We start from the raw sequence: 27,505 nt of genomic DNA, 5'->3' as shown, positions 1-27,505 counted from the left end.
GAGTCTCCCCCACCCAGCTTCCGCCTGGGCTAGCCCCAGGCCCCTTAACCTAGGCCTGGGCCTCGAAGACTGCTGTCATACCCTGCAATGTTCTCCATGTAGCTGGTGGCTGTGTTTAGGGCAAGGGTCATTTCCCCCAGGCTCCTTTCAGTCCCAGGGCAAGTAGCCAGAGCACTTACTGTTTCTGCAGACGACGCAGGACCTGGGGATGGGGATTTAGTAGGTGGCTCAGGGTCCCAGGGGTTCCCCCTCTCTTGCTCTCCTCTCCTGAAGATTGAAAACTTCAGGACCCATATGGGAATCTGGGTCCCCTGCTTGCCTACCTTCTAGTCCAGAGCTAGTCCCAACATCCCATCCCCTCACAGACCCACCCCACAAGAAAGCAACAAAAACACATGGCGAACACATTTATTTAATATGGGGGTGGGGTATTGCTGTCTCTGTCAGTGTATATGGGACAGTAGGGAGACAACCAGAGGGACTTCTGCCCTGGAGTAAGAGGCTGCTCTGGCCCCAGGCTGGGGGTGGGGGTGGAGGTGGGGTGGGGGGCAGACTCAGATGTCTGGAAGACAGGCAAGAAAAGAAACTTTTAATCCATCTAGCAAGTCCTCCCTCCAGGCTNGGGCAGACCGAGGGGACAAAGGAGGTGTGTAAGGGGGGAGGGTGAAGCTCTGCACACATCCTTGGGACCACAGTCCAGGCCCACCCAGTCACCAAAGCAAGAACCGAATAAATAAAGTGCAACCGTGGGGTTGGGAAACGGGAAGAGGGAGGGCACGGGCGCACCCACGCCCACAGCCCACATTCAGTGCTGCCAGGTCTAGCCCAACTCCGAGCCAGACCGTCCTGTCCAATCACCCCTATGTCCGTCCCTCCATGAGCCAGGCAGGGCCCCTGTGCAGCTACTGGAGGTAGCGATAGGCCTTAAAGCAGTGGTTGCCAGCATCGGCCACCACCACGTGGCCATCTGAAGTCAGCGCCAGGCCCTGTGGGCCGTACAGCGGCTCTGCAGACGTGTTGATGTAGGAGAGGAAGGAGCCAGCGCTGTCGAAAACCTGGGCAATGAGAGGAGAACGAGGGAGAGGTGAGCACAGGCAGACGAGACGCAGTTTGGGGGTGTGGGTGTGCCTGGGGCACAGTAGGAAACCTCACTTGCTGGGCCTTACGCACCTGGATGCGGCTGTTTCCCCAGTCAGCCACGATGATGTTCCCGTTGGAGTCCACAGCTACTCCTGTAGGGGCATTGAACTGCCCGTTGCCCTCGCCGTGGGAACCAAACTTGAAGAGGAACTCTCCGTCGGCGCTGTACACCTGACAGGACAAAGGGCGGGGGGCTGGGGACCTGGCCTCAGGCAGAGGGCAGGGCCTCAGGGGAGGATGGGGTGAAGCCCCAGGGCTGAGGACCCCCAAATCTGCTGCTACAGCCCAGCTCTTCCCAGGCTTCACGTTCACGCACCCCACTGCCTACTGGGCATCTCTAGCTAATGTCCCCCAGGTATAGCACATCTAACAGCCCATCTTCCCTGGGAAAGCCGTTCTCCGTTCTTTCTCGGTGACTGGCAATACCCATTCGTCCATGAGTCATTCTTGACGCCATCTTCTCCTCTGCTTGGCAGCTAATGAATGAACACAACCACTGATTCTATCTCAAATCTGTACCCTAGGTATATATTGCCACTGCAATGGTCCTTATCTGGATTATTGCAAAAAACTGATCTCCCTGCTACTAGTCTTGCCCCAGCCAGAGTGATCATTCTAAGACACAGAGGATTGTATCACCCGCTTGCCCTCAATCCTTCTGTAACTCCCCACAGATCTTAGAAGACAACAAACCCGTTAAAGGGCACCCAGCCTCATCCTCACAAATTCAGTCTGAACTATCTGTAGTTTCTTGAACACGCCATAGAGGTTCCCACCCCCAGTTCTTGGCTCCTCCAGTTCCCTCTGCCTCAAATCCCCTCCTCCTTCTCCACCTTCTGGTTAATTCCCACCGGTGCGTCAGGTCTCCCTCAGTCTCACTTGAGTCAAATGCTTCTGCTCTGCCCTCGCACAGTTCCCTGAACTTCCTATCACAGGATCTCTCATATTGTAATATGCTAGTTACCTCTTCTCTTCCCTACTGGAGTATAAGAAGAAGATAAGGACAGTGTTTGCTGTATTCATCACTGTATCCCCAGCTTCTAGTATAGTTAGTGCCTGGGTCAGAGTAGCCATGTCATAAACGTTTACTGTTCAAATGAGTGATCTCAAGGGGGAGAAAAAGAGGTGAGGCAGGACACTGACCTTCACCGAATGGTTATGGAAATCCGTCACTACAATCTCGTTCTTGTTGTTCACAGCCACAAAATGGGGCCCTGAAAATACAAAGTGGTACCCCGGGAAGCAAGCCGGGATACTGAGTGGAATGGGGAAGAATATCTGGGATGAAAAATACGGGGTGTTAGGAGAGGGGTGGAGTCTCTGGGGCTGAGGAAATGGCCTCTAGGGTTATGGTGCTGAGCACAGTGAACGGAGGCAGGTCGTCCGGGGCCAAGGTACAGGAGGAGGGGTCTTCAGAGCTGGGGTATGCAGGAGTGTTCTCTGGGACTGGGGTATAAGAACAGATCTCTGAGTTGTCCTCCAATACCTGCAAAGTGGCGGTCCGTCGCCCCACGGCCCCCAAAACGGCCAACCAGCTTGCCATTGGGTTGGAAGGTGAAGACGCAACAAGACTTGTTGTCGACCACAATGATATGTCCATTTCGGTCAACGGCCACCCCCTTGGGGCCCATGAGGCGGCCAGCTCCAATCTTGGTCTGGAGAAAGGAGATACGCATTAGGGGCTTCATCCTGCCTGATGGGGACAGTAGTCCCAGCCTCGCACCAAAGCAGAACCTTGGGTTGGGGACGGACCAGTCAGGCTCTGACCACCAGGAGGCACTAGAATTGTCACCTCAGCTAGTCACCAGGGCTGCAGAGTGTAGTGATAGTAAGGCTCTCACCTTGAACTTGCCCTCAGGGGAGAAGATGCTGACCCAACGGTTGTCATAGTCTGCCACGATAATGTCTCCATTGGTGTCCACTGCCACACCTGTGGGGCGCTGCAGCTGCCCAGGAGAGCGCCCTCGGACCCCAAAGCGGAACTTGAACTGGCCTTCATTGGAGAAAACCTGAAGCAGAGGATCAAGGGAGGGAGAGGAGAAGAGGGGAGAGATTGTGGGCACAGGGGGAAGGGGGCAGGATCCTGAGGGAGGAAACCCCCCATTCATTCGGTCATTCAGCAAGCACTGACTGGCACCATGTGAGGGGCACACAGAAGAATCAGACACGGCAGACCTTATGGGACATGTAGCAGAGGTGTGAATGGGATGAGTAAGAAACTAAAGCAGGTGAGGGGAAGTGCTCAGGGAGGACTCCAAGGGAAGAGGATATCTGAGCTAATAGCTAAAAAGGATGCCAAGAGATGAACTGAAGTCGGCCAGTCCAGAAGGAGTAAGAAAGGCATTTAAGCAGAGTACGCAAAAGGCAGAGTCCAGTATGGGCCCTGCTTGTCCAATGTGGCTGGACTGCAAGGAGCATTTCTGTGAACAACAGGAGTCAGGTTTTATCTTGGGTGTAATGAGGATTCACTGAAAATTTCTGAGCAGGGGAGTGATAAACTGAGATCTGCTTTTGTGGTGTAGTAAGAAATATGGGGTTGTCGGAAAAGTCATGATGCATTTTTGCAATGAAAAACATAGAAAAAATATGTCATGATTTTTCCAACAATCCAATATATTTGGTCTTTGTCCTCTGTGCCTAGCACAGAGCTCCTCAAAGCCTTGGAATTTTCTGAGTGATAGGATTGTCTTTTGTCATTCAGAAGGAGCCTCCTTTGAGCTTAGGCTATGGCAGTGACTTCAAGTGGGGCCCCCAGAGAGCCTCAGGATGGGGCAGGTCATCAGAAAGACCAAATAATTAAAGGGTTGGAACTTTCAGCCCTATCCACTAACCTCTGGAAAGTGTGTGTGTGCACGCGCACGCAGATTAAGCTCTGTAAAAACTCTTTAACAAGGTTTGACAAGCTTCTGGGCTGGTGCCAGGAGGATGGTGCAAGCCAGCTCCACAGGGACTGAAACTCCTGCACTAGGGACTCCCCAGGCTTTGCCCTAGGTGCCTCTTCATCGGGCTGTTCATCTGGATCCTTTATCAAATCCTTTATAGTAAAGTGGTAAACGTAAGTAAATGTTTCTCTGAGTTCTGCGAGCCACTCTAGCTAATTAATCAAAGAGGGGGTTGTGAGAACTTCCAACTTATAGCTGGTCGGTCAGAAGTACAGGTGACAACCTGGGCTTGCAATTGGCATCCGAAGTGGGGGCAGTCTTATGGGACTAAGCTCTTAACCTGGGATGTGATGCTATCTCCAGGTAGATAGTGTCAGAATTGAGTTAAATTTGTAGGACATCTGGTCAGTGTCCACTGAGAGCTGAAGAATTGCTTGGTGGTGTTGGAAAAAACACATTGGTGCTTTTAAGGAAGAGCACTAGGGCTACAGGGTAGAATCAAGACTAGAAGCTAGCTGACCAGTCAGAGGCTGCTGTAGCAGTCCAGGTGAGAAAGGATGACGACTTGGACCAGGGTACTTGCTGGAGGGCAGTAGACGGACTCAAGTGACATATAGGAGGTAGACGCAACAAGACTTAGTAGTAGACAAGAAAGGAGTGGGGGAGGAAGGAAATGGGCAAGGAGTAGCCCCATCCAGGCTACAGAATTGACAAGGTAACCTTCCCCCAGGACAGTGAACCTCTCCACCTCTCACCTTCTCTTCCACCTTAGCCGCCTAACATGCTCAGGACTCTCTGCCTTAAAAGCATTTGCTTCCATGCCCCTTGCCTCTACAGCTAAGCCTTCTTGCTTCTCCTTCACAGCCAAGACATCACTCACTGCATAAGTCTCACACACTGCTTGTTATAGGCTCCAGGGACACAAGATAAATCAGAGCCAGGAGCAGTCTTGGAGAACTCAAGTTCTGGGCCGTGGCTTTGCTCTTTGATCCAGACTGGCTCCATCCTTAGTGAGCTGGGCCCTCTGCCCCACCCCATCCCCATCTCTTAGGCCTGCAGGGACTGTTTGAACTGGTCCCACCAACAGACATCACTCCCTCCTGATGCAGACCTTCCACCATACCATCACCTATTCTACCCTGGTCCCCCTGTGGCAGGTCAGCCCCTACTAGCACAAGAAGGGAGGCACCATGGGCTAAAGAGTTGATATGAGAGAGACCAAAAGGTACCACCAGATCAGCGGTGAGGTCATGCATCTGCCTCCTCCAGTCTGAGCAGCTCAGTTTCCAACTCAAAACTGATGAGGCCTGCGGTGGGGGGTATCTTGCTCTTCCTGTCCTATCCTATCCTATCCCACCCCTTACATCTGGCCAAATCCTGTTCACCTTTCGATTCTCAGAATTTCTGGGTCACTTCTTCAGAGAAGACTTTAATGACCAACTCCACCTTTGAATCAATGTATATATATATATATACAGTTAGGTCTCCATGATATACACTTTATGGCTCTCTTCATAACAACTGTCACTTCTGTAACTAAATAACTACTAAATATCTTTGTCCTCTTCTAAAAATGTAAATTCTAGGTGGGGCAGGGACTATGTCTGCTGTTGGTGGCTGCATTTGCAGTACTGGTATAGCAACTGGCACACAGCAGACATTCAGTGAATGAATGGATTCCTCAGCTCAGTCTCAGACTAGAACTGGACACCTCCACTTGGATGCCACACAACAATCTCAAACTCAACACGTGCGAAAGTGAATGCATCAACTACGCCTAGACCTGCTCCTGAATGGCAACACCACCTACCCAGTGCACCAAGTTCTGCCATTCCTGATTCCTCCCTCTGCCTTGACATCTGACGGTTCACCAAAACCTGCCATATTTGCTTCCTTAACATCTCTAGAATCTGCTGGTGCCCTAGTTTGGTCCTTAATATCTCTCCCCTACACCACAGTAACTTCAGGTTCTGAGTCTAATGAGGGAGAGACTAAAACAAAATAAAACAAAACAGTGATTCCGGTAAAGTATGAAAAGTGTTATAGCAAAAGGCTGAGGGCCCAGAGGAAAATGTGATTAATATTCTGGCAAGTTTTCATAGAAGAGCTGATAAAATTTCTGGACTAGGACAATTAATTACACAAATTGTCAAATCAAATTCTTCATTCAGCCTTCACCATAGACAGATTCAAAAGAGGAGAAGTTCGTGAGGACCCCAATCCTCATGAATTGAGGGGTGCCACAGTTCACCTGGGAGCCCAGCCCATACGAGGGCCTGAGGCCTCCAGAGTAGGAGAAGCAAAAACTCAGCTTTGGAATCTGAGAGCCAGGCTCCTGGCAGCTAGTAAGTTGGGTCCAGTTGGGAGGGAGAGCAAGGAAGGCTGCCGTAGGACTAGCAGGTGTTTAGAAAGAGGAGGGAGCTGTACCAGGCTCTCCCTCTCGATGCCCCACCCGGAAACAGTGGACAAGCACAGCCCCTCATCGGGGAGACAAAGGAGCATGTGAGCACCTGTGTGTATGAATGCCGGAAAAGGTTTACCAAATCTCAACTTTGTGCAAGAAAGTATCCCCGGCATAAGGAGGAGAGAACACAGCAGCAGTAGAGGGAGTGACCGCGTAGGGCCTCAGCACCACACTCCTTCGTGTTCATCTCCTCTCCTCCTCACTATCCAGGCTGGGTCCAAATCCCTCCCTGTGCTAACCTGGGCCTCTCCATTTCTCTGCTCCAAGGAATAAGATGGGAATAAAGGTGGCCCGGACCGGACTGGGAATACAGTCATGGAAGAGTTCCTGGCCCCTTCAGCCTGCTGGGTGGAAAGCTGGGGTTAGGGAGGAGCTGACATTGAAGTGACAGACCTTTGGCAGAGCTGGAGCTGTGACAAGGATAGTCAGGCAGGTCAGGAAGAAGTTTAAATTCTAAGTATCTTCAGGAAAAAGTCTTGCTACCTGATAAAATGTTTCCAAGAACTGAAGTTCAGGGTCGCTTGAAACAATTCTATACAGGATAAACTCCAAATTCCACAGCATCCTCTCCAAAACCATTTACAACGTGACCTCAGCCACTTGGCTTTTAATAGTAATCTACCTCCAGCCCAACTGGGAGCCTTCCAGTTGCATGAACAACCTCCTCCAGCACTTTCCCTGCCCCTGGCTTTTGTTTACAGCTTCCACCTGGACAATGATATTTTTAACTAACATGAGAAGGTTCACTAGGTGTCAGGCACAGTACGTGATATCATTTAATGCTCCCAGCAACCCTATGAGGTATTCTTTTCCTAATTTTACACATGAGTTAACTGAAGCTCAGAGAGGTCACATGACTTGTCAGTAAGTGGCAGAGCTAGGATGCAAGCCCAGGTGTCTGGTTTCAGAGCCTGAACTTTTAACGGCTCTGCTGTGTCTACCACATTGGTGCCCTCCACTAGGCTCTGGTTCACTACAACAAATAGAAAGAGAAAAACCGTATTTTCTGGCTTGAAGGAGCTTGAAGTGTAGCAAAGGCCACGGTCATTTGTGTGTCGGATGCTTTAATTAGGTGTATGAGGTGGTGGGAGGCCCAGGTGCAGGACCACCTACCAGTGAGGCTACACTAGTCTAGCCACTAGAAGACATCCCTTTTCACAAGTTACCCCTATTTGACTGTCTAGTCAACCCGATGTTTGCAGAGACCAGTGCAAACAAGCTATATTCCGGAGCCAGGAAGGTATGTTGAAAGATAGCAGGGAGGACAGAGTCTTCATTCTGACCACGTGGTGGTGAAAAGGAGAGAACGGAAGCCAGCCAGGTGGAGGCTCAAGCTGAGGAAGAGGGGAAGGAAGAATAAGCCAGATCTTTGGGGTCCAGGAGAGGGTCTGGCCTGAGCCACCGCCTGGGAGGTAGAGGCTGCCAGCACAGTGAACCCTGGTACCTAGCTCAACGTGGTTCCTATTGTGGCCAGTGGGAGAGATTGAAAGTGGATGAGTGAACGATAGTGCTATGATTTATGGTACCATCTGTAGAGTTTCATCTTCGAGTAGATGACCGATAGTTTTTTTCAGGAGGCTGTAGCTAGAGGACCTCTATTTTGGTGCTGGGGGAGCTAGACAGGAGCTCACCTGAATACATTGGTTGTTGCTGTCTGCTACCACTATGCGGCCACTGCTAGCTGCTGACACACCCTGTAAATTGGTGAATTCCCCTTTCTCCCTTCCTCGACTGCCTGTGGGAAAAGGATGGGGGAAACAAAAGAATTCACTGGCATGCATTCTGATGCTCCCTGCCTGGACCCAGCCCAGCCTGGCTCCGCCCCCAGCCGTCTGTACCAACGCGGAAGACAAGCTCATCCTCAATGGGATTGTCCTTCCGCTTGCCGCCTGTGCTGTACATGGAGCTGGGCCTCCGCACCGCCTTCTGGCGCACATGGCTGCCAGGGCCACCAGGAGACTTGACCCGGCGCTTGACGTCGTCTGGAGAAGGTGGCAGGTCCCCGGGACGCAGAGCACGCACACGGAAGGGGCTGCCGCGCACGGGCTGGCCGTAGAGCAGCACCGAGAGGAGCAGCTCGCCCTCGGAGCGCGCAGTGTACACCAGCTCGTACGTGCCATTCTTGTGGTCCACCACTGGCACAGGAAGGCGCGTGCCGTCGGGGCCCGTGAGCTCGGCGCGCAGCTCAGCGCTGCCAGTGCGCACCAGCCGCCCATCCTTGTCTTTGGTAGTGACGGTGAGTGAGGCAGGCTGGCCCACCAGCGCCTGACGCAGGCCCTCACCGGTGGCCACCGTCTCATGTGCAGTGGCGCTCGTAGTGAGCAGTGCACCCAGATTGAGCACCGATCGCCGCAGCCCATCGACCTCAAGGACCAGTTCCAGCTGCGCGTTCTCGTGTGGCCGCTCTGGGAAGGCCTGCGCCGCCAACGCTGCCAGCCGCTCTCGCATGTGCTTGCGCACCAGCAACACCTCCGGGGCCGAGCCCAAGCGCAGGGCCTGCTCTGCGAAGCTGCAGCTACTGCCAATGTGTTCCTGACCCTGGCGCAGTGTGTCTAGCTGGGTCTGCAACACCTGAGGACGGGTTAAAGGAAGGTTGGGTGAGCAGACTGGTGCAGAGGGGGTCTCTGTGATTCCTGAAGAACTTGCAGTACTATAGCATGAAAGAAATACAAGAGGGGGAGGGTGGGCAACGGACACAGATGCCTGCAGCACCTGTGGGGCCATGTTAAGAGGCAGAAAGTATAGACTAGGGAAAAGGGTGCATAGGTGTGGAAAGCAGGGACATGGAGGCAGTAAGGCCATCTCATGATGGACGGCGACAGGGAAGGGTGAACAGACGCACCTTCTGCTTGGCCCCACAAATGGCCTCCAGGTCGCTGACCAGAGCCTGCTTGCGCTGCTGCAGCGCTTGCTCCAGGTCCTCGAAGGCTGCGCTGATTTGGGCGAGGGCCTCTGCCTTCCGCTCTTGCAGCTGCTGGCTGATGCCCCCGACTAAGGCAATAGCTGCGGACAGCTGTGGCAGTCTGGGGAGGAGAAATATTTCATACTGGGGTAGCTTGAGATACCCTCCAAGAGATCCCCTAACTGAGGTCTCCCTGCCCTAAGAATTTTGTCTCCCCAGGGTCCCTCCCCTGCCCCTGTTGAGATACCATCCCTGATGGCCCTACCAGTCCAGGTTCCCACCAGGTGCCTACCGGCCGCGCACCGCCTCAAGCTGGCGCTGCAGGGCCGCCTTGTGCTGCTCCACCACGTCTCGCAGCAGCACTGTGCCGTGCTCCCGGTGCTCCCCGGCGCGACATTCACCGCACATGGCCGTCTCACAGGCCTCACAGTAAAATTCCATCGTCTGGCAGCATAAAAACTTCAGTCAGGCAAACAGCTACACACCAAACTTTTCTGCCCCTTTCCTCCCCCATCTGCCCCCTTTGCCCCTCCCCTTCCAGGTGCACCCCCTACCTGGACCACTTATTCAGAGAAACACTCTCTCACCCACAGCCACTCGGCCCCTCCCCCAACCTCTCCTTCCCCTCCACCCCAAGTCCTGGCCTCACTGGGCCTGCTTGGGCCCACCTTGCCTTCATGGTTGGGGCAGGAGAGGGGGCGGCCAGCCACTGCACTGAGGGGGTGGGGGTCCTCGGGGTCGTGGGCCCCATCAGGTGCCTGCTGCATTGCCTCCATGAGGCTGCTGATGAAGAAGTTATTCTGCAGTGCCGAGACGCCCTGCTCGGGGAGGATGGATGTCTGCCGACACACTGGACAGGACAGCGTCAGGCTCTGGGCAGGGATGTAGTTCTGGAGGCATCTGGCCAGGGAGGAGGTGGAATGAAAGGAAGGAGTGGGTGAGGCGTCAGTGCACCCCTCCTCACACCTTTCCTGGGTGCTGCCCCTCTCCTCACAGGTGATCCGTTACACTTCATTTTGAAACCTCTCTGGTTGGCACACACATCTTACCCTGTCAGCAGGTATGAAAGGCCTCATCTCTTACAACTGAGGAGAAACACAACCCTGACCTTTCTCAAAAGAGCCAACATATCTGCATTCCTCACAGTGTGCACAAACACAGGTTCACCTTTCACAGGTGTTTATAAGTCCTCATAGAAAATGTGCAACTAGCATTTCATTCGGTCATCAAACATTTACTGACTGCCTACTCTTGCCAAATTCGTGCCAAGTTCTGGGGATACAAAGATAAAGCACAGTGCCTACCTCTAAAATACCTCCAGTCTGCTGAGAAGTCACAGAAATGTGACAGTGTAATGATTAAGGGTGTGGGTCCTGGAGCTAGGTTATCTGGATTCAATACCCACATCAGTTTCATTATACTCTGTGACCCCTGACAAATTATTTAACTTTAATAAGCCAAGGACTCTTCCTTTTAAGATAGAGACAGTACAGACTTCACAGGGTATTGGAAGATTAAATGTAAAGGGCTTATATGCCTAACTCCCAGAAAACACTATATATTATAGGCGATTTAATATGAGAAGTACAGTAGATGCACTGATGAGGAAATGCACAGCAGGGGCATCTGACCCATGATGGGTGGGGAGAGTAGCCAGGAAAGGTGTCAGAGGAGGTGATATAAGCTAAATCTTCCTGGATAAATAATGTTAGCCTGATCAAAAAAAGGTGCAGGGAGAAGAGGAAGAGTGTTCCAGAGACAGAGGGCGAACAGAAACAGCACAGTGTGGGTAGGGAATTATAAACAGCTTGATGTGACTGGAGACCAAGTCCAAGACAAGGAATGGTAAGAAGAGGCTGGAGGGGGAGGCAGGGGGCAGCTGTGCAGAGCCTCGCGGGCCACGCCAAGGAGCTCAGAAGTCATTGCAACAACAAAGGAGCCACAGGAGCATGGGCCAGCCAGGTTCACAGTCTCTCAAGCTCCTCCTCACTGCCTCTGGGTAGAAGGTGAAATTGAATATGACGAGAAGCAGATAAGGGGTGGGAGGGTCATCATCCAGTTACCATTTATTAAGCTGTGCACTTTTCTGTTGATGTGAACAGACTCAGAAAGGGTAAGTGGTCCAAAACAACAAAGCTAGTGAGCACTGGAGCCTGGATCCAAATCCAAGGCACAGCATGTGTTTAACCAAGATACTCTTGCAATAGTCTAAGCAAGAGATGAGAAGACCTGGATTCAGACAGTAGCAGTGTAGACTAAGGTGGAACAAATTTGAGAAGTATTTAAGAAATACAGCCACTGGGAGGTGTTGTCTCATTAGATATGGGGAGTGAGAGATGAGAAATGGTTGACTCCCAGGTTCCTAGCTTAGATCACTGAGTAGATGGTGGTGACATTCATTAAGATGAGAAACATAGAAGAGTGGCTTACAGGGAAATTCAGCCTTGATCTGGCTGAGTTTACTGTAACAGTGAACATCCAGGTAGAGAGGACCTGTAGAGAGCTGGGGATAAGGCAGTTTAGAGATAGAGATGAGGATGCCATCGACATTGAGATGGCCTCTGTACCCATCAGAGAGGGTGCGGTCAGCCAAGAAGGGGTAGACAATGATAAGAGCAGGACAGAGCACTCAGCAAATACTGAATGAAGGGAGCAAAGAGAAACAGGTAGAGAAGTAGGGAGAGAGAAAGTGTCAGGGGAGCAAAGTGAGCATCCCAATTCTAGAAGGAGAGAAGGAGTAGTTAGTGTCAGAAGCAGCTGAGGAGCCAGAGAACGTAAGGACTGGGAAATGCTCATCAAATCTGGCAAATGTGAGAATACTTCTGTGTAAGGAAAACAGAGTGGATTAGTAGGGGAAGGAAATCTTGACTGTTGCCAGCTGAAGAGTGAACAGGAGGTTGGAAGTTTGAGTAAGAAGGGGGTTGAGGGACTGAATGGCAGCTAAGAGGGACAAAGGCACAAAGGACAATTATTATCTGTTTCTAATGGGACCTTTGAGCATGTTTATAAATTGAAGAGCGAGTATAGAAGGAGAGGTGGAAGAGACTAGAAGACATGGGACAAGGTCTAGAGATGGGAGGGGTTGGCTCAGATCGGCCTGAAGAGGAGGAGTGGACCCCATCCTCTGAATGGAGAAGGAAAAGAGAGGTGGGTGTTGGGCACAGGGAGCAAAGTCAGAGTATGCCTAACTTGCCTCAGGCAAGAGCAGCTGCTGAGAGTGAAGGAGGGGGGACTGAGGAGACTGAGAGGGCTGGAATTAGTCACCAAAGGGAGGAGAAGAGGAAGCTTACTAGAAACAGACTAACCGCAGCATGTTTGGAGACAGTGAATTTGTGGAGGCAAGATATGCATGGTGCAAACTTTCCCATATCCTCAATTTCTTCTGTTATTGTTCTTTCACACCTCTTGATCTGAACTAATTAGTTTTTATTTATTTAACAAACACTGTGTGCCAGGCACAATTCTAAGTGCTTCACAAATATTAACTTACTTGTGACCTAGTCTTTCCTGCCATCTTCTCAAGTAGAGGGTGGTTTTGGTCTCATACTCAACATTCCTTAGGGCCAGAAGGTGAGGTTGAGTCCTCCTGCCCCCAACTGGAACATTTCTAAACTATTCTTCAGTTCCTTGGGCCTTCTGTTGGGTTGTCGGAAAAGTCATGATGTATTTTTTCTATGTTTTTCGTTGCAAAAATGTGTCATGACTTTTCTGACAACCTAATATCTATACCACCCCTTCTTGTTATTGTCTCTGCTGACTTAATGGTTACTTCCCCATTCACTGAAGCCTTTCTTTTGGCCTACTCTCTTCTTCTGTTACCCGCCTCCAACACACTCCAACACACACACACACACACACACACACACACACACACACACACACACTCCTGCCATCAGTTCCAGTAGCTCTGACATCTATAAGGTGACCCATCTACCATCAGGATTTCTTAGTTCCTTGACCTCCTCACCCCCAGTGATCTTTTCCTCCATTTCACCTCAGCTGTCCACTCCCATGCTCCCACCACCACCCATGTACATCCCATCACCTGTCACTGCATGAACTCTGAAATCTGCGTTTCAACCATTCCACTCCGTTTCCTTGTCGTTCTCTTCCCAGCTCACTGATTCTGGCGTTTCCCCTGCAAAATACCTTCAGACTCATCAAGACCTGCTTCCTATTTGTTGAACATACCTGGCTTACGATAGCTTCCTAACTGGTTTCCTGTCTACACTCTTGCTTCTCTACATTCCATTCTCAACACAGCAGCCAGGGCTTTAAAATCTAATTATGTCACATTATTTCCCTGCTTTAAAAAATTTTTTTTAAATCCTCCAATGGTTTTCCATTGCACTTAGAATAAAATCCAAACACTTTTTTAAACTGCCAAGCTCCCCCATTAACTGTCCTGACTCTTTTGGACTTCGCTGCATCCCACTTTCCTCCTCACTCAGCCACACTGGCTTCTTTTCTGGTCTCTGAACCTACCCATTTACTCATCCTTTAAAGCCTTTGCATGGAACAATGCAAAGATTTTCCTATTGCTGGAACAATTTGCACATGTCTATTTTCTTCTCATCCTCAGGTGTCAGGTCAAATATCACCTCCTCAGAGAAGCCTTCCCTGATGACTCTATGTAGAACAGAGTCCCTGGCCCAACCACCCCAATTTACTCCCTTTTATTTCCTGCAAAACACGTAGCACAAGCTGTGACTTGCCTGTTTAATAATTTTCTTGTGTACTATCACTGCCCACTAGGACATAAGTTCTTTAAGAGCAGAGACCAAAAGATAAATGAGTGAGTAGTAGTTAAGAGCTCTGCAGAATACTACAATTATACTCCAACAAATTAGAAAACTTAGAAGAAATGGATAAATTCCTAAAAACACACAACCTTCCAAGGTTAAATAATGAAGATATAGAAAATCTGAATAGACTTATTACAAGTAATGAAATTGAATCAGTAATTTAAAAACTCCCAAAAAACAAAAGTCAGGACTAGGTGAATTCTACTAAAGTTTTAATATCTATTCTCACATTATTCCAAAAAAGTAAAGAGGAAGAAATGCTTCTAAACTCATTTTATGAGGCCAGCATTACTCTGAGACCAAAACCAAACTTGAGACCCCACAGAGAAAGAAAATTACAGGCCAATATCCCTGATGAATACAGATAAGAAAATCCTCAACAAAATATTAGCAAACCAAATTCAAAAACACATTAAAAGGATCATACATGATGATCAAGTGAAATTTATTCCAGGGATGCAAGGATAGTTTAACATCTGCAAATCGATCAGTGTGATATACCACATTAACAAGATGAAGGTTAAAAATCATTTGATCATCTCAATGGATTCAGAAAAAGCATGTGACAAAATTCAACATCCGTTTATGATAAAAAACTCTTAACAAAGTTGGGGTAGGCAGAACGTACCTCAACATGATGAAGGCCATATATGACAAGCCCACAGCTAACATCATACTCAATGGTGAAAAGCTAAGCTTTTCCTCTGAGATCAGGAATAAGACTTTCACCACTTTTATTCAACTTATTGGAAGTCCTAGCCACAGAAATTAAGCAAGAAAAATAAATAAAAGGCATTCAAATTGGAAAAAAAGAAGTAAAACTCACTATTTGCAGATTACATGATATTATATATAGAAACCCTAAAGACTCCACTAGAAAAATATTAGAAGTAATAAATAAATTCATTCAAGTACCAGGACACAAAATTAAAATACAGAAATTGGTTGCATTTCTATACACTAATAATAAGCTATCAGAAAGAGAAATTAAGAGAACAATTTACAATTATATCAAAAAGAATAAAATAGCTAGGATTAAATTTAACCAAGGAGGTCAAAGACTGTACTCTGAAAACTATAAGATAATGATGAAAGAAACTGAAGACAACACAAATAAATGGAAAGGTAAACTGTGCTTATGAATTGGAATAATATTGTTGAAATGTCCATTCTACTAAAAGCAATCTACAGATTCAATGCAATCCCTATCAAAATACTAATGGCATTTTTTCACAGAACTAGAACAAAGACTCCTAAAATTTGTGTAGAACCACAAATAGCCAAAGCAATCCTGAGAAAGAAGAACAAAGCTGAAGGTATCACACTCCCTGATTTCAAACTATACTATAAAGCTATAGTAATCAAAACAATATGACACTGGCATGAAAACAAATGCATAGATCAATGGAATAGACTATAGAACCCAGAAATAAACCCATGCCGACATGTTCAATTAATCTATGACAAAAGAGGCAAGAATACACAATGGGGGAAAGACAGTCTCTTCAATAAATGGTATTGGGAAAACTGGACATCTACATGCAAAAGAATGAAACTGGACCAGTATCTTACACCATATACACAAATAAGTTCAAAATGAGTTAAAGACTGGAATATAAGACCTAAAACCATAAAACTCAAAGAAGAAAACAAAGGCAGTAAGCTCTTTGACATTGGTCTTAGCAATATTTTTTGGACCAATCTCCTCAGGAAAGGATAACAAATGCAATAATAAACAAATAAGATTACATCAAACTAAAAAAGCTTTTGCACAGAGAAGTTAACCATCAACAAAACAAAAAGGCGACCTAAGGAAAGAAAGAAGATATGTGCAAATTATACATCTGATACGGGGTTAATATCTAAAATATATAAAAACTTACACAATTTAATATCAAAAAAACAAACAACCCTATCAAAAGTGGGTAGAGTGCTTGAATAGGCATTTTTCCAAAGAAGACATACAAATGGCCAACAGGCACATGAAAAGATGCTCAACATCACTAATCATCAAGGAAATGCAAATCAAAACCACAAGTTATCATTTCACAATTGTCAGGATGGCTATTATCAAAAAGACAAAGAAAAAGTGTTGATGAGGGTGTGGAGAATAGGAAACCCTCCTACACTGTTGGTGGGAATGTAAATTGGTGCAGCCACTATAGAAAACAGTACGGGAATTCCTCAAAAAATTAAAGAAAAATTACCATACAATCCAGCAATTCCACTTCTGGGTATTTATCAGAAGACAAGGAAAACACTAATTTGAAGAGATATATGCACCTCTAGGTTCACTACTGTATTATTTACAATAGCCGAGATATAGAAGCAACCCAAGTGTCCAATGATAGATGAATGGATAAAGATGTGGGGTGTGTGTATACACACATATATACATATATTTTATATTATACACACACACACACACATATACACACAATGGAATATTACTCAGCCATAAAAAAGAATTAATCTTGCCATTTGAGAAAACATGGATGGACCTAAAGTATTATGCTAAGGTAAATAAGTCAGGCAGAGAAAGACAAATACCATATGATTTCACAAACATGTGAAATCTATAAAAACAAAACAAATGAACAAACAAACAAAAAACAGAAACACACTCACAGACACAGGAAACAAACTGGTGGTTACCAGGGTGTGGAGGAGTTAGGGGTGGGTGGGTGAAATAGGTGAAGGGAATTAAGAGGTACAAATATTCAGTTATAAAATAAATAAGTCACAGGGATGTAATGTACAGCATTGGGAGTATAGTCAATAATACTGTAATAACTTTGCCTGGTGACAGTAACTAGGTTTATCGTGGGGATTATTTTGTAATGTATATAAACATCAAGTCATCATGATATACACCTGAAATTAATAGGATAGTATATGTCAATTACACATCAATAAAAAAGAAAAAAGAGTGAAGGGTTTGCAGTCAAACCTGGATTCAGACCTCGACTATTTACTTGCTGTGGAAACATTCCTTAATTACTCATGGCTCTGAACCCGAGTTTCCTCCACTCTAAAATGGGGGTAATAAAATATCTGTTGTGAAGATTAAGTAAATGAATACGCGGAAATCACTTTGCCAGTCCCTGGCAAATAGAAAGCAATCAATACATGGTAGCTATTATTATAATTTCTCAGACACTGATTTCCTCCAGGAGTGCTCAGTGATCTGAGCATAGGAGAAGGTGCAGAGACAGCTTAGTGATCTGGCACTGAGCTTCTGCCACAGGGGTTTAGAAAAGGACAAAGATGTGAGGGAATTGTGGCAGTCGGTCAGATGGACAGCCACAGGATCCAGGCTGGGTAGGAGAAAAAGAGCGGCCAGGAGGGATCTGGCGGCTGGGAGGAAAGGGAGTAGTCAAAGAGGCTGGACATCAAGCTCCAGTCAAAGCTGGTGTATTGGGGGTGGAGTAATGCGAGCCAGGAGTAGGACACTGGAGTTTAAATCCTACCACCCAGAAGAAGTGGTATTATCCTGGCTGATGGCAAGATACAGAGCATTGTTGGAAAGAGTATGATTGAGATGGTATGGAGGATGTCCCCGGAGAAACAGTCAAGAACCAAGAGGCATAAGTGGGTAATAAAGTCACCCAAGTTGATGGAAGACCTTAGAATGGGCAGGAAGGCTGAGACTGTTTCCAGTTGATGAAGACGAGAGCGCAATAGAGCTGGAATCTTAAAGAACAGGGCTCACAGGGAAGCAGAGCCCCTAAGGCAGAACCAGGTATCAGTGAAGGCAGGAAGCAGAGGGAAGGGCAGGCTTAGGTGGAAGCAATGGTGACAGGACCCAGAGACCAGGCCACTCAAGACAGAGCAATGAGGGCCGAGGGCCGAGGGCCGGAGAGAGCACCTTGTCCAAATACAGATGCGATCATGTTTAACACCCTGCAAAGGCTTCATGTGACTCTCCGGGTACAGGCAAAGCTCCCTAGCAGGTCCACGAAGCCCCACATGGCCTGGCCTCAGCCTTCCTCTCCAGCTTCACCCCTGGCCACTCTCCATCACACAAGCACAGCTCCAGCTGCGCCGGGGGTTCCTCTCGGCCTCTGACCTGACACAGTCCCTCATGCCACACGGCCTTTTCCCACCTTCTTCCTTCTGTCTGGAATGCTCTTACCACTCCCTTCACGTAGTTCACTCCTACTCAGCCTCCGGATCACACCTCAGGGAAGCCTTCCCTGATTCTCCAAATGGTAAGATCCTAGACGCTAAGCTCTCATAGCTTAGCACTTTATTAGCAGCACTTATTAAGGGTGCGATATTGCATTACCTGTAGTCTGGCTGTATGATTATTTGATTACTTTCTCCTTCACTATACTGTAAGCTCTTTAAGAGCAAAGATATATCTCTTTTTGCTGATCACTGTATGCCCAGTGCCTGGGACAGGGCTGGCACATAGTAGTTGCTTGACATATAAATATCTGTGCAATGAATGAATAATGGATAGAAGCCTAGAGGCTAGGAGAGGTTGCCTTTCACTCAGGGCCTCAGGACAACAATGAGGATGGGCAGGGAAGGACAGACCTAGCTTCAAATATCCTTCCACTGGTCACAAACTCTTCTGGTACCAGAGCTGGTTGAGAGTCTCAGCTCTGTCTGATTTCTCTGGTGCTGTCGAAGGCTGCGCTGGGGTTTGGGGAAGGGCAGAGACGGTCCTGTTCTGGGCAGGGACCATGGCCCAGTGTCAGGAGCTTCTGGTCCTCTCATGGGTTCTTACATCAAACCCTCATCTCCTGCAGGTTGGGGTTCACCTGCTCCCCTGCGTGTGTACACAGGTTTCCCTCACCTCTAATAGGTTTACACTTGTCACTTCCCCCTCAGGGGGGCCTGCAAGGTCTTCATCCCTCCCAGTATACACACCCCTCACCTCTCACAGAAGGTATGCAGGCAAGGCAGAACCTTGGGGCACCGGTAACGATCCAGGCAGATGCTGCACACCAGGAACTGCTTGTCCATCGGCTGGACCTCCGGGCCAGGGCTGTCCTCCCTCTTCGCCATGGTGTCCACGATGGCTCCTGCCACTCAAAGCAGCCTGTGTAAAGAGAGATGGTCAGCGCCTGGGAAGTCAGCACTCCCTCGCCACAGGATCCCCACCACGCAAATCCCCTGCAGAGAGCTAGCCCCATTTCTTCCCTGCGAGGGGCAGGACAGGCGATGATGCAGAAGGAGCAGGGTGAGTAGGTGGGCTGAGTGACTCCTGAGCATGCTGCTCTAGTTAAGAACACAGACTTAGGGTTAGATCAGGTTTCAAACCCCAGTTCAGCCTCTTACCAGCTATGCGACCTTGGACAATTCATATAACCTCTCTGAGCCTCAGTTTCCTAATTTGCAATTATGGGAATAACAATCCCTACACCTCAAGTGGTTGTTTTGAGAATTCGCAACAGTGAATGTCGAGCACATGGTACAACGATGCCCACTCTCACCGATACCCCCATCTTTCATCTCCTCTGCCTCCCCCAAGTCCTCCTCCAGGAGACCTTTCTGATGGAGTGTCTCTCCTCTAGCTACCTCCAGCCCTCCCACCTATGCCCTGACCCACCTCTCAGCACAACTGCCCGGGATTGCATTCTTTCCCACATCTAATCACTATCCAGCTCTGTGGATTCTGCCTCCCAAATATCTTATCCCCTTTTCTCCAACTGTACAGCTGCTGCCCCCAATGCAGGTCACCACCAATTCTCTCCTGTGATAACGGCAATAGCCTTCTAACTGGTATCCTTGTCTCCTCACTTGTGCTTCTCATCCATCCCCATGCAGTTAGAATGAAGCTTCTAAAACAGATTCCATCTTGTCCCTAACTCCCTATTTAAATTTCCTTCAACGGTTATCCATTGTCAGAGGACAAAGACCATTGTCCAGAGGACAAAGTCCAAACTCCTTAAACTGGACAACAAGGCTTAGCTTCGCCCATACCTCCCTCTACAACCTCATGTCTCATGATTCTATGATCAGTCACACTGGTTTCTTTTTAGTTCCTGGAAAACTTCTTGTTCTCTTTTGCTTCTGGGCAGTCACACATTCTGTCCTCTCTGCCTGAGATAGTCTTCCAAGCCCCCCTTTGCCTGGCTGACTCCTACTTATCTTTCAGGTCACAATGGAAATGTCACTTCCTCCAGAAGGCCTTCCCTGATTTCCCGAAGTCTGGGTTAGGTGTTCCATCTTTGTGTCTCACTGCAGCCTGTAGTTCCCCCATCCTAGCCCCTATATACTAAACTACAATTTTCCTGTTACTCCTCTGCTTCCTGCACTGTATGCAGAGTTCTTGAGGGCAGGCATTATATGTATATATATTTTTATTCCTAGCACTTAGCACAGAGCATGAGAGAGGGTCAATCTATATCTATTGAATTATTTCAGTAATACAACAAATATTTATTAGGTACCTACTTTGTACAGGCATTGGGGATACAGTGATAAACAATACAGATATGGTCACTGTCCCTGTGGTGGGGAGGTGGTGACAGATATTTTAGAAGTAAATAAACAAATAAATACATAATTACAAACTGGGAGAGGAGAGTGCTATAAAGAAGAAAAGGATGCTTTGAGAAAGAACATTTTCTTGATTGGGCGATCAGGGAAGGCGTCTCCAAGCAGGTAACTTTTAAGCAAAGCTTTGAGGGTTGGGAAGAAAATGGTAGGGATGAGGATAGGGATATCAGAGAGTGACGGAGAGAAATCATTCTAGGTTAAAGGAACAGCAGGAATGAAACTTCTTAGACAGAGGGCTGAGAACCCGAAAGGACAATGTGATTAGAGCCAAGTGAATAAAGGGCAACAGGTGAGCTTGGGAAGGTAGGCTGAAATGAGATCAAGAAATACCTTGATGTTAAGAATCTGGATTTTCTCCTAAATTGGGAAGGAAATGATGCAATTTACAAAAAATAAAAATAAATTAAAAAGCTACTTTGGCAGCTCTGAGAATTGGAGGGGTAGAAGCAGGGAGACCAGTTAGGAGCCTACCCCCGTTCTTCAGGAAGATGATGTTGGGTATTAGCAGAGCTATAGATAAAAAGGTGGATTGATTTCAGATACCCATGAAGTTGAATCAAAAGGACACCATGATGGACTGGATGTGAGAGGTGAAAAGGGGTGTTAATGATGACTCCCAGGTTTCTCCCTTGGGCAAATGGTGGGCCGTGCACAGCGATGGTGAAAGCTGAGAAACTGATTTGAGGCATTTTATTTTAAGCACACTAAGTCTGAGGTGCCTTTGTGATATTCAGGTAGAGATGTCAAGTAAGAAACAATATAGAAGCTCCAGGGAGAGGTTTGTGCTGGTTATTGATTTAGAAGAACTGATATATTAATGGCACTTAAAGCAACAAGAATAGATGAGACCGCCGAGGGACAGAGAGCGGAGAGTAAAGGAGAACCCAGAACAATGGCAGGAAAGCCAAGGGAGTGTGGGACCAAGGGAATCAAGAGGAGAGAGTGATTCAGGAAAGGAGTGGGGAAGCAAGGGGAAGACTGAAAGACGTCCACCAGATCTGGTCGTGGTGGGGTGGCAGGGGCAGAAGCCAGGTTAGTGACTGAAGAATGAGTGGGGATAAAGACATCAACACAGCAGATGTAGACAATTCATGAGAGAAATCTGGCCATGAAGGGAGGCAGAAAGACAGCTGGACTACTTCAAAACAGGCAATAACCAGGAGCAAGTCACCACTGTCTGTGCCCAGCTAGATGCATCATGGGCCTTTCTAAAGATAATGGATGAACAAATGCATGTGTGCATGCAGTGAGACCAGTCCAGAGACTTCTCCAGGTTTGGGGAGGGGCTGGAAAGGGACTGGGCTGCATGTGCCTCATGTGGGAGTGAGGGTGGGCATGGGTAGGCTAGGAAGGGCATGCCTGAGTGCATCCTCTCCTGATGTGAGCACTGGGATTCTGAGGTGCTCTCTCCAGAGGTGACGGGTTTGAATCTGGAGACTTAGTACAAGGACAACATAGCTGGAGGGAGGACAGATGGAGGGTTGGCAGAAGGAACAGGAGGCAGGATCCAAGCTGAGGCTTCGGTCTGGTGAAGGGGAGGGCTGGGAGGAAGAGTAGGAGTGGCCCACTGGGCCCTGCTGGGGCAGCTGATGTCAGACTCCGCCTCTCTCCCAGCCCAAGGGGCTCTCCCAGCCCGTCACACAGGGGCGGAGACTGGGCTACATCCAAGGTCCCACAGCTCCTCCCCCCCCTTCCCCTTCCTGCTTCAGTTCCCCCACCCACCCAGACTTACTAGGCCTGCAGCTGCTGAGGCCATACCCCCACCTGGATCACTGGGATTCCCTTCTCCTGTCCTCCTACTCCCACCTCTCCTACCCCCACCGGGCCCCAGATATCTGCCCCCGGGGTTCTGTAGGTGATGGTTTAAAGTAGACTATTTATCACAGCAGACACTTGGAAGACCTTGAACTCAGAGCTGAGATTTCACCCTCTTTCCTCAGGTTGCCTACTGTTGTCTCTGTATTCCTTATCCCACCTATCATATATGGCTCAGTTCTAAAGGCACCTCATTTCCCCATTCAGCATTCATTTAACACCTCTTCTAGGCTTGGGCATACAAAGAGAAATAGTTGCAGCTCAGCCTTCATGGATTCCAGTCTAATAAAGAGAGTACTGCGATGCAAGATGGTGAGGGCTATGATGGGAAAGCACAGATTGCTCCAGGAGCATAGAAGTCACCTAACCTCGATTTGTGGAGGAGAGGGGTATTGAAGGTTGGAAGTCAAGAGGATTCCCCTAAAGAAAGTGTCATTCAAGCTGAGCGCTCCAGCATGAGTTTGAGTTACTGAGAGCATGGTGCCTTCTGCATCAGGAGACTGAAGCATACACTGGGGCAGGGGAGGGCTGAGAAACGAGATTGGGTGCTTGGCAGGAGCCAGACCACACAATGCTTTATTGGCCTTATTAAGAAGTTTAGATTTTACCCTTCCCTGCTAGGGGATAAAGGCTTCACCCAAAGAGCAAAGGAACCCTTTTGGGGGTGGGGTGGAGAGTGTTTAAGTATAGAGCGATAGAGCCACAATAGTAAATTTTTGACTGCTGTGTAGAGAATAGTTTAGAGGGGACACGGGTGCGAAGTTAACACACCGTGGACCGGTGACGCAGATTTGCATCTATACATTAAGGGGGAATGTTTCCAAAAGTATCACACCCTCAAGCACTACTAGGGTCTTTGGTGAGTATTTCCTGAAAATTTCAGTTCACAAAAATAGCGAATTTGTTATAAATTTTTAAAGGAACGCAGTATAAAAGTTGATTTCAATGGTTTAAACCCTGGGAACATGCATTTAAACAATTTAAATGCCCTGTCCTCAATGTTTAAGAGACTGCCATAATATTCCAGAGGAGAGATGATGGTGGTCTTGACTAGGGCACTAGCATAGGGGAGGATGAGAGAAAGGGATTTCATAAAGAGGAATCAACAGAACTTGATGGCTGGTTAGTGTGATGTGAAGAGCAGAGGGAAAAGAAAGAATTAGAGCTGATTTCTAGTTTCCTGGCTTGGAAACTCTGGAAGAGAAACAGAGAAAGTGATCAGTGTTAAAAAGATAAATCTGAGGTGCCTATGAGGCATTCAAGTAGAGAGGCCCAGCTGGCAGCTGGAAAGAGGCTGGAGCCTCCGAAAGAGGTATGGCCTAGAGATAAGGATTTGGAAGTCTTGGGTGTAGAGATGGTGACTGAAGCCATGGAAATGGGTGATATCACCCCAAGATGAGAAAGGAGAGCCTGTGATTGTGCCCTGAGGAACCTCAACATTTCAGAGATACGCCCAGGAAGTAAAGCCTGCAAAAAGAGATTGAAAAGGTGTGGTCAGAGAGGCAGGCGGGGCAGGGAAGCGGGAGATTATGAAGGCTGAGGGAGGAGAAAGCTTCGTGGACAAGGGAAGGATCTCATTGTGAAATGCGGCAGAAAGGTCCCATGATCTAAAACCCAGGAGAAGCTGTCATCAACTTCAGGAAGTATAGTTTCCAGGGGCTGGAAGAGAAGAAGCCAGATCCAGGAGGCTGAGGAGGAAGTTGATTGTGAGCAAATGAAGACGGCCAGTGCTGACTCCACCAGATCCTTAACATCTGCAAAGGATGTGTTGCAGGCTTTTCAGTTTCTCCAAATTCTCAAACAGCATCTAGTTTCCCCCATGACTTCCTCCTGCAACCTCATGAGAGTCCCAGATTTACACAGCTGTGGCTGGAGGTGGATGACCAAAGCATTGTTAAAAAGTGGATGCAAGAGAGCTAGGCATACTTGCTTCCTACCATGACTCACTCCTGTTCACTAGCTTCCAAGTGTATTTGATTATTTGAGGCCTCAGCAAAATGACACATGACTGCAGGTTACAGTCTTTGGGGTTTCTCTGGAATAGACGAAGCCTAGGAGGAGGTCAAGTCCTCAAAGCCAAGGAATCCTTTCAATAAGATTGGCAAGGAAGGAAAGTGATGACATTCACAGCGTCACCTCCCCCACCACTGCCAGACTGCGCAGGTGAATGAACCATTTGATCAGCTGATCAACATATCAATCAAACTTCCCTGGGCACACTCTGGACCAGACCCTTCAACTGGGAACTAGAGATGCAAAGCTGAAAGCGACACACACCCTGTCCTTCACAAGTTTTCGGACTAGTGTGGCAAACAGACATGGAAATACATAACTGCAGTGTGATAAGTGTCATGATATTGACATATTCAAACTGTTATGGCTCAAAGAGGAGGACGTATCTGAGTCACAAGCTGGTGGAAGAGAATGAAGAGGCCTCCAGAGGAAGGAATATATAAGCTGGCTCTTGAGGGACAAATAGGAGTTTGATAGGTGCACTGGGAAAACTGAGTGAAGGAACAGAAGCATGACAAGTTAAGAAACATGGACCAGTTGAGCAAGAGCACAAGGACAGAGGCTGCACTTGATGTTTTCACAATCACTGGATAGAAGTTCTCCACTTGCTCCCTGGCTGCTCCTTCACTGCCCGTTCCATAAATGTTTAGTTTCCCAGAGCTTTGTTCTAAGGCCTCTTCTCTCACTTTCAAACTCTGCGGGGGGAAATCTCATCATCTCTGGGGGTTTCAGTTACCATCCACTTGCTAATGGCCCTCAAAGCCTTATCTCCTGGGCAGAAAACTTCCTTGAACCCCAGACCTGTATATCCAACTGTATGTTGAACATCTCTACAAGGAAGATGCGTGGAGACTAGTTTAAAACTTAATTCATTTCCCCCTAACCTACTCTTCCTGCTGTGTTTCTCATCTCAATATAAGGTACCACCATCCATCTAACCACACCAGCCAGAACCCTGGGAATTTTCTCAATTCCTCCTCTTCTTTCACCTTTCAGATACAAGCTATGATTCTTTATCCTTGATTCTGCCTCTAAAATGTGTCTAGGTTAAAAAAGGTCAGGAGACCTAGAAGCTAGTTCTGACTGTCACTTATTTCACTAACGCAAAGTAAGACTCTGGGCAAGTTCCTACTTCAACCCCTTTATGTAAATTGGGGGGGTTCCCCAAGGCTGAGATTCCCAAGATTCTCTTTCCAGGCAAAGGTCCCTACAGATTGCAATATGTACTCATGCTTAAACTTCATCTTGTACTACCTTGAGTATTTGATTGCAGGTTTCCACAGTAAGGCTAGGTGTGTTAGAGGATGGCTGCAGTTGCCCCCACCTCCTTTCCAAAATAAATGTTTGCTGAGTTACCCATGACACTCCCTCTGGGTACCCTCTATTCTAGCCTTACGGCTTTGCTGTTTTTCTGAACACAGGCTGTACTCTCCTAACTATGGGCCTTTGCTCAAGCTCTTTTCTCAGCAAGAATGCCATTGTCCCCTAAGTGGCTGAGGCAGTACCTGGCACACAGAGGGTGCTCAGTATATGCTGGTGACAGGAGAGACATTTTTTAAATCACTGCAGTTCCTTCTCACCAGACAGACAGGCAAAAGCAAAGGCAATAACAAGATAAGTGAACAAAGCTCCAAGAAAAAAGACCTCCACTTAATATAAAGTTTTCCCTCAGCAGAAGGTAATAAGTGCTCTGTCACTGGAGGTATACAAGCCAAGAGAGGCAGGCAGGGCACCTGTCAGGCCTGCAGCTCTGATTCCAATTCTGCAGCAAATCAGAGCCCTGCTTAGCGGGTGAATGGGCACTAGAGAGCTGGACAGACACACAGGGAGACCTGTGAAAAAAGACCTCTGCACCTGCTCCAACCTCCCAGATTTCATCTTCCTACTAGGGCCAGTCCTGGGTTCATGCTGTCCACATGAGAGACCCCCACACCAGGAATGAGACTAGGGCCTGCTTTCAGTCAGAATGACCTCCCTGGGTGCAGCCTTCCCCTCCAACCTGCAACCATCTGTCCCTGCAGGTTTGCAGCCCAGGATCTGTAGCCAAGTCCAGAAGGAAGGAGGCCAGACCAGGGAGGGGCCTGGGGTCCTCCAGGCAGGGCCCAAGCTGCAGGGAAACCAAGGGGGTCCTTTCCTACAAGAAACAGCCTCCGGATGAGGTTTCCTGTTCATGGAGCAGTACTAGAGGAGGAAAGAGTGTCCTCCATCCTGGCTGGTGGGCCTCTTGGTGCCTGAGGAGGATGGAGGGGGGAGCAAGAGGTGGAAGTGTCTGCACTAGGGAGAAAGGAACCCTTCAGACAAGCTGGGCCACAAGATTCCAGAGTCCCACTCAGCAACCCCCCCGCTCCCCCCACACACACACCGTCACCCTCGGGCGCAGCTTCTACACCCTCCGCCAACATACACAAGCTCCCAAAACCAGCGCTTCTCCAGGGAACCATCACCCATCCACCCGCGTCTCCCCCCTCAACCATGGACCTCACGTGAGCAGCCACAGCCCGAAGAATCCCCCCACTGCTCTCACAGACATGGACACGCCTCACGTGGACAGAGACAGGCACAGCTTTTGAAAAGCATCTGTACCCCCACCCCTAGACCCTCGGATAGACACACGGCCGCTCGGACCCGGCCCTGGACCAGGGAAGACAGGGATACAAACGCACCCTTGGGGGCCGCCCGTCGCACTCACCGCGGCGGAGCAGGATGGCAGGGCCAAGCCCTGGACTGCGGCCACTCGGAGGGGCCCGCGGCGCTGCCCCCGCTGCCAGCGCCCGTCCGCCTGGCCCTGCCCGCGGCGCCGCCCCACGTCCCGCGCCTCCGCCTGTCCTCGCGCGGAGCCGCCGCCGGACCCCGCCGCACAGGCCGGAGGGAGGGGCGATAAATCTGAGGTGCCTATGAGGCATTCAAGTAGAGAGGCCCAGCTGGCAGCTGGAAAGAGGCTGGAGCCTACGAAAGAGGTATGGCCTAGAGA

General features: G+C 48.5%; 1 protein-coding gene across 3 annotated transcripts; it reads right to left on the bottom strand.

Annotated features, from left to right (window-relative positions):
• Positions 1–628: 628 nt before the first annotated feature.
• Positions 629–27,401, bottom strand: TRIM3 (tripartite motif containing 3). 3 transcript variants are annotated; one of them, XM_019632486.1, is made up of 12 exons: positions 27,198–27,396; positions 19,079–19,243; positions 10,057–10,288; positions 9,681–9,832; positions 9,329–9,509; positions 8,325–9,057; positions 8,118–8,221; positions 2,982–3,149; positions 2,627–2,795; positions 2,284–2,354; positions 1,171–1,311; positions 629–1,055 (listed from the first exon to the last, which is right to left on the bottom strand). In XM_019632486.1, exons 2-12 carry the CDS (start codon positions 19,207–19,209, stop codon positions 903–905), a joined length of 2,235 nt encoding a protein of 744 aa, XP_019488031.1. In that variant the 5' UTR covers positions 19,210–19,243; positions 27,198–27,396; the 3' UTR covers positions 629–902. The 3 variants fall into 3 exon arrangements, with proteins under 3 accessions (XP_019488031.1, XP_019488030.1, XP_019488032.1); XM_019632485.1 differs by having other exon boundaries at positions 27,224–27,396; XM_019632487.1 differs by lacking the exons at positions 629–1,055; positions 1,171–1,311 and adding an exon at positions 1,318–1,616 and having other exon boundaries at positions 27,224–27,401.
• Positions 27,402–27,505: the final 104 nt, after the last annotated feature.

The sequence above is a fragment of the Hipposideros armiger genome, unplaced genomic scaffold (genome assembly GCF_001890085.2).
Source record: "Hipposideros armiger isolate ML-2016 unplaced genomic scaffold, ASM189008v1 scaffold_1146, whole genome shotgun sequence".
In the NCBI taxonomy this organism is placed as follows: Eukaryota; Metazoa; Chordata; class Mammalia; order Chiroptera; family Hipposideridae; genus Hipposideros; species Hipposideros armiger.
Note: the sequence above shows the minus strand (reverse complement) of the source record. Positions and strands in the feature narration are given on the sequence as shown.

Bases quoted from the DNA above. Each gene is read 5' to 3' on its own strand.
- TRIM3 (XM_019632486.1), bottom strand. From the start codon at position 19,209: ATGGCGAAGAGGGAGGACAGCCCTGGCCCGGAGGTCCAGCCGATGGAC. The intron at 9,510-9,680 runs GTAGGCACCTGG...TCTCCTCCCCAG, and splicing joins CTTGAGGCGGTGCGCGGCCG to ACTGCCACAGCTGTCCGCAG. The intron at 1,056-1,170 runs GTGCGTAAGGCC...CTCATTGCCCAG, and splicing joins GGGGAAACAGCCGCATCCAG to GTTTTCGACAGCGCTGGCTC.